Source organism: Solanum tuberosum, unplaced genomic scaffold (assembly GCF_000226075.1).
Source record: "Solanum tuberosum cultivar DM 1-3 516 R44 unplaced genomic scaffold, SolTub_3.0 scf00116, whole genome shotgun sequence".
NCBI classification, from domain to species: Eukaryota; Viridiplantae; Streptophyta; class Magnoliopsida; order Solanales; family Solanaceae; genus Solanum; species Solanum tuberosum.
The window spans coordinates 632,778-642,331 of record NW_006239040.1 but is presented as its reverse complement, the minus strand read 5'-3'; the positions used below and the strand labels follow the sequence as shown (position 1 = coordinate 642,331).

General features: G+C 27.8%; 1 protein-coding gene across 1 annotated transcript; it reads left to right on the top strand.

Annotated features, from left to right (window-relative positions):
- The first annotated feature begins 2,084 nt into the window (after positions 1-2,084).
- Positions 2,085-3,382, top strand: LOC102602836 (LOB domain-containing protein 2). The gene is made up of 2 exons (XM_006349976.1): positions 2,085-2,717; positions 3,186-3,382. The coding sequence occupies exons 1-2, from the start codon at positions 2,102-2,104 to the stop codon at positions 3,245-3,247; spliced, it is 678 nt and encodes a 225-aa protein (XP_006350038.1). The 5' UTR covers positions 2,085-2,101; the 3' UTR covers positions 3,248-3,382.
- Positions 3,383-9,554: the final 6,172 nt, after the last annotated feature.

The window sequence follows — 9,554 nt, the reverse complement described above, 5'->3', positions numbered from 1 at the left end:
TTGAGTCTTAAATTTAAATTTTCAAACTTTTAAAGTGTGAAATTTAAATTTTTATAGTTTTAAAGTTTGAATTTAAATTTTCAAACTTTTAAAGTGTGAAATTTAAATTTTTATAGTTTTAAAGTTTGAATTTAAATTTCAAACTTTTAAGTGTGAAATTTAAATTTTTATAGTTTTAAAGTTTGAATTTAAATTTCAAACTTTTAAGTGTGAAATTTAAATTTTTATAGTTTTAAAGTTTGAATTTAAATTTCAAACTTTTAAGTGTGAAATTTAAATTTTTATAGTTTTAAAGTTTGAATTTAAATTTCAAACTTTTAAGTGTGAAATTTAAATTTTTATAGTTTTAAAGTTTGAATTTAAATTTCAAACTTTTAAGTGTGAAATTTAAATTTTTATAGTTTTAAAGTTTGAATTTAAATTTCAAACTTTTAAGTGTGAAATTTAAATTTTTATAGTTTTAAAGTTTGAATTTAAATTTTCAAACTTTTAAAGGGTGAAATTTAAACTTTTATAGTTTTAAAGTTTGAATTTAAATTTTCAAACTTTTAAAATTTGAAGTGTGAAATTTAAATTTTTATAGTTTTAAAGTTTGAATTTAAATTTCAAACTTTTAAGTGTGAAATTTAAATTTTTATAGTTTTAAAGTTTGAATTTAAATTTCAAACTTTTAAGTGTGAAATTTAAATTTTTATAGTTTTAAAGTTTGAATTTAAATTTCAAACTTTTAAGTGTGAAATTTAAATTTTTATAGTTTTAAAGTTTGAATTTAAATTTCAAACTTTTAAGTGTGAAATTTAAATTTTTATAGTTTTAAAGTTTGAATTTAAATTTCAAACTTTTAAGTGTGAAATTTAAATTTTTATAGTTTTAAAGTTTGAATTTAAATTTCAAACTTTTAAGTGTGAAATTTAAATTTTTATAGTTTTAAAGTTTGAATTTAAATTTTCAAACTTTTAAAGGGTGAAATTTAAACTTTTATAGTTTTAAAGTTTGAATTTAAATTTTCAAACTTTTAAAGGGTGAAATTTAAACTTTTATAGTTTTAAAGTTTGATTTTAAATTTTCAAACTTTTAAATTGTGAAATTTAAACTTTTATACTTTTAAAAGTTTGAAAGTTTGTATTTAAAACTTTAAAAGTATAAATTTTTAAGTGTAATGTTCCTAATTTTTTAATTTTAATAAAAAAATTATAATTTTAACGGTTGGACCCGGTTTCCGGTCCGGTCCGGTCCGGTCCGGTACCGGTCCGTTACCGGTCCGGGACGGGTACACGGATTTTTTTCCGGAATTACCGGTTCCGGTCCGTCCCGGTTCCGGTTCGGTTCCGGCCCGTGGTGCCCGGTTCCGTTCCGGTTCCGGAACGTCCCGGTCCGGTAGTTCCGTTACCGGTTCCGTTGCCACCCTTATGACACTAGTACATGTATATGTTTGTATCTGTAGTGATTTGCATGTATCTGGAATAGAGTGGTGAGAAAGTTTTGTTGTGTATCCAGATACATGCGAATCCACTTGAATACAATGTATCTGGAACAAATTACACCTAAATTTAATCCCATGTATCCGAAATACATGTATCTGGATGTATCCGGAGGCACCAAAATCTGATAAGATACGTAATATTACAAACTAGAGTGTATATAAGCAATCAGCTCCTACACTAGCGGGATTTAGGAAAGTTCCCTATCAAATTTCATTCGGTTGACAGGTCTCATGCAAATGAGAACTTCTAACTAGAAATCTTTTTTTATAAAATAATTTAGTAATTAATATAATTGACCAAGATTAGTCTGCAAATTTTAAAATAATTAACTTGTATCATGCACTTACTATTCATGTGATTTACCTATATACAACCCTATATATCAACCTATTGTCCTTTTTATTCTAATTCTTTAATTATGGCCATCTTTTCATGCTCTTGACTATAGGTACATTTTCTTCTTGCACCTTACAATAATTTACGTATATAAGTACTCTTTAATTCCCTTTTGTATTACTTTTCCAGCCAACAAAAATAAAAAACCATAGTACCTATTTTTTTTGTTATAATTACTCTCTTTTTTTTTATTGAAATTGAATTCGCGCTATATAAAAAATATGCAAAAACCTAGCGGAACAGCTGCATGCGCATCGTGCAAGCATCAAAGAAAAAAATGCACGGACAAGTGTGTACTAGCTCCTTATTTCCCCGCGGAGAAAATTCGCGAATTCAAGGCGGTACATAATGTGTTTGGGGTCAGTAATATCACGAAAATCGTGAAAAATCTAAAAGAAGATGATCGGAGAAGGGCGATTGAATCGCTCATATGGGAAGCGTTTTGTAGGCAAAGAGATCCGGTTTTAGGCCCATATGGAGAGTACAAAAGGGTTTATGAGGAATTGAAGTTGTACAAAAGTCAATACCAACAAATATTACAAGCGGGGAGTAATAATAACAATACTGATAATAACGTTAACGGCATGATATATGATGCAACAACACAAGGGTTGATTAATGGATGGAATATTAATACTAAGAGGAATGATATTAATTATATAAATCATGATAATTCAAATGTGGAATCATGGTCATCTTATAATAATAAGATTATAAATCCTTTACATCATGTCCAAAATATTGAAAAATTAAGAACAGAAAATAGTAATGGCTCTATAGTTATTGTGCCTCAACAACAAGTCTATAATGAATTCAACCAGCAATATTTTCTAACAGGTAGAATATATTCCTAGCAACATTTTTTTTTCTTTAAAAATAAAAATAAATAACTTTTATTACTATCAGTATATATTAAATAAGTTTTCTAGGTACGTACGTAGTTACTGTAACTGATTTTTACTTCTTCGTTTTATTTTAGGGATCGTTACATGCATATATAGGTATAGCCACTCACCAAAATAATAATCAAAATATTAGTAATACTTTTTGCATATGATGATATACATAGAATATACATAATTAATACATATTTAGCTAGTGATTGTAATTATTTTAATCGAGCAGGCAAATATGTTAAAATGTCTTTATTTTAAGTCATGTTTGATTGGGCACGTCTATGTATAGTGCTAAATTTTTTTATAACTTATAGTATTAAACATGTCATGATATTTATATGGTTATAGAATTATGTTATAATTAAGGGAAAACCTAAATATTTGTTTTTATTTTTTGGTATAAATACAGGTCAATATAATCCAATTAATTCAAAGCCAAGGGAAAGCATGCTGTGGGAAGACAACTCTTGAAAATCCTCAAAGTTTTTCTATTTGTTTTTGGTTTTATAATGTTTTGTTGTTTTCTCTAGCCATTTGATGTGTGCATATATACAAAAAATATTGCACAATATCATATGTTCTACGGTCTCTTCAATGAGAAGTTAAATGTTATTTTGTGAAACATTTATGCTCTGTTGTTACATATTATTTCATAATATATCGTATTATATTATATTATATCATATTGTGTTTGAATATTTTGATGAATTCAATGTTTGAATAGATTGTGTCATTTTTCGTTGTTATCTAATATTGTGCATTGGTGATTTGAAAGATAAATCTATAAGAGAAGTAGGATATGGGGTAAAGCTACTAACAAAAGGTAATATAAAATATAATATAGGAATATTGAATAATAAGTAATTAAAGACAAATGATACAATGAGATTACACCAAATCAACCAGTATATTTATTTTTATAATTATTTTTTATTAGAAGTGTTTTTTGGAAAAAGTATTTTTGGAGAGTAGTATTTTGTATTTAGGTAACCTATTAGAAAAGCAATTTTGTCAAATTTTCAGTAATTTATGTTTTCCCAAGAATTCATAAGTTTTTTTGAATTATTTTTTTACTTTTTTAGTTTTTGAAACACAATTTTTGACTATGCAAAAACACTTTTATTTCCTATAAATTTTTCCAAGCATCTTAATTTTCTAAAATAACTTTTTTTTTAATTAATTTTTCTTTTTTTAGCACTTTTAGCTTCTTAAAAATTTAAAAGTATAACTCAACGAGTCAAAATCTAACCCAATTAAAACAAGCAAAATTATTAGAAAAAATATATATATTCATATCTGAAATCTAATTCTTTTCCCAAACTTCATTAAAATTTAATTCATTCTTTTTTTAATTATGTATTGACTTACAAATTAAAATCCTCATCAAGAAGAGTCCTGTTATATTTTGCCTAAATAATAAATCAAGCAATAAGTAATTTTCCCACCTAACAAATTTATTACAACGTTAAAAATGATAAGTTTCATGCAAATGGAGTATTTTAGTACAACGTTAAAAGTGACAAGTTTAGCATATGATAATGATTTCAAAAACTTTTTTCTTAATCGACTTAATAATTTTAGTGGGAATGTTAGTTAAGTTTAGGAGATGAATTGATGGGTTATATAAGAATGGGTTAGTGGAATCCTAGTTGGCAATTAGGTGGAGGGATTAGTCCCGCATGGCTTGCGATATCATTAAAAATTTGACATATTGTTAACTCTTGAGGGTATTTTTTATCTCAAAATATAACAGAGAGTTAAGTGATCTATTTCGTATAGTTCAAAAATAATTTTGACCCTTTTCCGTAAAAACAATCTTGTATCTAATAAGGGAAAAGACATAAATTTCACTCTAAACTTGTGCTGAAAAGTCAGTTACACGCTCGAACTATTGTGGCGACCTATTACACACCTAATCTTGTTCAAAGTGATATTAATACCCCCTTCCAAAGACAATCTCAGTTTTATGTAAAAAAAAAGTATTGTACACGCATTTTCACACATAAATATTATTATTTAAAAAATTTAAAACATTTTTCCTTGATATTTTTTTAACTTTTGCAAAAAATTAAAAACTTGGGCATCTTCCTTCTCTCACCATACATATCTCTTTTTAAAATTTATTTCTTCTTTCTTCTCCATTGTTCATAAATTGAAGGAAAAGATAAAAACTTAAAGAGAAAATAGGAGTCAATAAGTCGATTATGAAGTATAGAGATGTTGGCAGCGGTGATAGGCGATGGGCAACACCATTATGATCGATGGAACAAATAAAAATTTTAAGATCTGTAAAATTCTTTAAAAATCTTGATAAGTATGTATGTAATTCATTAGTATTTTTTGTGTGTAATTGATTAATCAAATATGTTATTGATGATATGAGACATAAAAATAACATTGTGGTGGTTGTTGGTAGTTCTCCGGCGAGAATAGAGAAAACAAAGATTGAGAAATCATTTTCTTCGGTGAACTTTTGAAAAATTTAGACAATATAATCATAAATTTTATGCATATATGTCATCGAATTTTCAATAGAAATCATTATCTTTCTCATGAATCTTTTTCGGTAGTGATCTTCTCCGGTGAATCCTCCGGCGAGTTTAAACGGAAAAATCTTGAACTTTATTGACTTTTCAATGAAAGTCATCATCTTCTCCACCCTTTCTATTTTTAAGAGTTCATTTTTTATGGGTTAGAGTGTTGGATGTGCTTCCATCAAACAATCAATGGCGACAAATGCAGTGATCGCTTGAGAAGAAGAAGAACTCAAAATAAAGAAAAATGAAAAAGCTTTAAAGAAATTGGGACCACCAATAAAAAGATTAAAAAAAAAAAATAATAATAATTAATATATTAAAAATTATAATTCATAATTACATGACCAATAAAATAGTGCCATGTGTTGAAATTCATTATTTTAACATATATTTTTTTCTTCTCACGCACCTTAAGGAAGGTGAAGACACTCTCTTTGTCATGTCACGTTCTAAGGGGTATTAATATCACTTTGAACAAGATTAGGTGTATAATACACTGTGGTAAAGTGGGACAAGCCTACTTTTTGGTAATACACTGATCTATGGCAATCTTTAAAGATGAAATTTGTGAAAGAACGATGACGATAGCCGTCGTTCTTAACTTCATCGAGCAACAACTGCTTGATGACTTGGAAGTAGAACTGAGAAAACGTGAAGAATCCACTACGAGTGAAGAGATGAAGTTGGAGATGGAAAAAAGAAGAAATGATCAAAGAAAGAGAAACAAACGGCGCTGGATAAATCGGTTCAAAGCGGACCTCGATGAATACTTCGACGAGAAAAAGAATGTGGCTTGATGAACTTTTCTAATACGTTTGTTTTCCAGCTTTTAAGTTTCTGTTTTTATTTTATTTTATGAATGTCTTCATTTCGTTTTTATTCAAAAAATCATCGTATTAGTGTTGCTTTGTAATCATCATATGGGAGTAATGCAATGTTAAAGTGATATGGGAGTAAAAAAAAAACAAATCATATCATTTTAGAGTTAGACACAAATTATAAATGAATCACATATTACTAATTGACACAAGATCCATATATGATGCACGTGTGATGTATAAGATGTACACGTGTTGCACAAAATGCACGTGTTAAGCACGAGATGCACGCGTATGACACATGTATAAGCTAGTTTATGTTTAAGACCTTTTATTAATGTTTGACTTTAAACCACCAATTTCATTAAGTCGCCTCAACTGGTGACTAGCTATTGCTCAAATAAAAAGGAACACTATAGGAATCCATTTATCACCATTTATGAAGTTCCTAACAGTGAATTCCGGTGCAGCTGGATCACTAGTTGCATTTGCCCACTTCATATGTCTAGCTAGAAGTATTTACACCTGCTTCTCTATTCTTGTACTCCAGATAAAAATGAGTGAGTTAAGGGCATCGACGTAAACTCTATCTATCCATTTTGATTTATTAAAAGGTCAATGTCGCTTTGCACCACTATTATTATGAAGTTGTCATGTGATCGTCCTAGATACATCGTTAACATAACACTTCAATGATACAATTTTGGAACACCGCAATTGCATCACCACATATAAAGTCTATGGTACCCAAAATGAGACAATCCTCGTAAAATTATTTGACGGATTTGTATACATGATATCTTCATAGCCTTCGAAACAACACTGGCTAGTAAAGTTTTACATTATGATTTGAAACTATTACACCCATTATAGTAGTGAAATCTCCTGACCCGCTCGTTTGTCACTCCTACTAGTACCACATAAACATTTAGCACCAATTGTTACTACTTGTATCATTAGCCTCATCATTTTTATATATACGATTCAACAGAGTATATGACAACTAATTCTTGCAATGTTTACAAAAATTATTGGAATATTTTCATATTAGTTTTTGGAAAAATTACAAAAGTATACTACTTAAGACTTCTATTAACAAAATATCAGTATACTTATATTTAATTACAAACTAAGTTTTTAAATTACATACATAACAAAATATTTAATTTTTTATTTTACTTTTTTTAAAAATTACCGGATTTTCTCTCTTTGACTCTTAGTAGTTTGTGCCATATTATGTGGAGTGTAAATAGGTATTTAATTTTATCATATATTCTCTCTCATTAAATAGACCCACATCCACGCGTTTGTTTATTCCTTTTTTATGTTTTGTAGTAATTTATTGGGATTCCTTTTATATAAAGATTTGTGGTACCAATAAAGTTGTTACAGTACTATAATTGAGGTATAGTTCCAAGAAATATTACAAATCTCTTTTCACACGTTTCATTATTTTTTTATTTTCCTTTTTACGTTTTGTAGTCATTTTTTCTGTCCATATTGATTTATTCCTTTTATTTAAAGATTTTTATGATACCAATAAAATTAGTACAATTATCAATAACTGAGTTATTTTCAAGATATATTAGGATTCCTTTTTTCAGCGGTATATTGAGATAACTCTTTAGTTTTATTCATCCATATTTCTTAAACCTTACATCTTCTTCACTTAATCGCTTGTCATTCCAATTAACCAGAGGCCTCACCATAATTTCTAACGCCTAACCATCCATCTTCTTCTTATCAGATTCTAACGCTTAACAATTTTTTTACTTGAACATAATATGTTAATTCTGGTAACAGTCCAAACCAAAATATTAACCTTTTATAGTTTTTTTACAATTCACCGTTATAGGTTGGTATATAATTCAAACATTTGAATTACTTTATACAACCATTATTATGCAATTGGTTTTAGCATTACTCGAATATTATACCAAATCTGTTTTATTTGTGCTATTTGTTTTCATTCAATGTTTTAATTTGCTATATATACCATTAAGTTTACCAAATTTTGAATAGTTTTTATTATAAGTAAATCAATTTTTTTACATTAACAGAGTGAGTTTTTTTCTGGTATCATTCAAACCATGATTTTAACTTTAAGTAGTTTTTTTCAAATTTATTGTTTTAGGTTGGTATATAATGCAAACATATGATCCCTACATACAACCATTATTATGTTCCTATATGTTTACCAATTTTCGTTCCTATTTTAACGTAAGTTCACCAAAATTCTCCTTTAACAGATTGTATTTATTATGGTTTCAAATTAAACCAATATATTAACACACCTCATTTTTTCAATAGTCCTATATTTTTTCAAATAATTGGTTTAATCAACTTTTTACATTAACATAGTCTATTATTTCTGGTAACCAAGTTCTTCACATTAACTAGTTTTTAATAATTTTTATTTTAGGTTGGAATTATACCAACCTCACTTGCTCATTCACAACACGATTATTAAATGAGTTCATGATAGCCATTAATAACAATTACGGATTCAATAATATTAATAAGATACCAAATAGTAATCAACTTTCAAATAAGGCTTCATTGAGTTCAACTGTATAATCAAATAAATGAGTTTAACTGCATAACTTTCTACAAAGTAAAAATAACAATAAAAATACTATAACGCTAATTCTCATGTGATTTTTTTGGGCAAGTCTTCTTGTTATCCCCAGATAAACCACATTCACTAGAGGTGACTTTTCTTTTCTTTCCCTTTCTTTCGATGAATTCCTTGTCGCGATCATTTTTGGTGGTCTGCCTGGCTGCTTTCTTGCAATTGGTGGTAGCATTACCTCTTTCAAAAAATGTGATGGAATATCCCAAGTGCTTTCGCAAGGCAAGGGTTCTATTGGTATTGCATATGTATCCTGATAATTCTTATTACTATAATAAGCGGAATAGTAGTCATCGCGATGTTTATTCCTATATTTGATAGCAACAATTACATAACTACAAGGGATCTCATCATGTTGAAATCTGCCACAACTGCACATACGAGTATTCAGACATACTGTAAACCTCTTTGCACCATTTATAACTGTATGAAGGTATTCTGTTGATGAGCGTACCTTCAATTTAAAACATACATTATCAATAATAATACCAAAACATACTATGTATAATATAGTATTGTTAATACTTACTATGTATTGAATTACAAACTCTTAATAATTTGCTTACTACATCCATATATTTAAACATCTTGGTAGTTACATTGGTAATTGATGGCACACAACTAAGTTTTTATTTTTATTCACTCTAGTAAGTGACTAACTTTTTCACCATTTACTATACTAAATAATAAATTGGCATACTTGTGGTAATTCACACTAACAGGTATACCAAATAATTTATTATACCAATAAACATATCATAAGTATTCTGACCTTTAAGGTATTACAATTT

Bases quoted from the DNA above. Each gene is read 5' to 3' on its own strand.
- LOC102602836 (XM_006349976.1), top strand. From the start codon at position 2,102: ATGCAAAAACCTAGCGGAACAGCTGCATGCGCATCGTGCAAGCATCAA. The intron at 2,718-3,185 runs GTAGAATATATT...GTATAAATACAG, and splicing joins CCAGCAATATTTTCTAACAG to GTCAATATAATCCAATTAAT.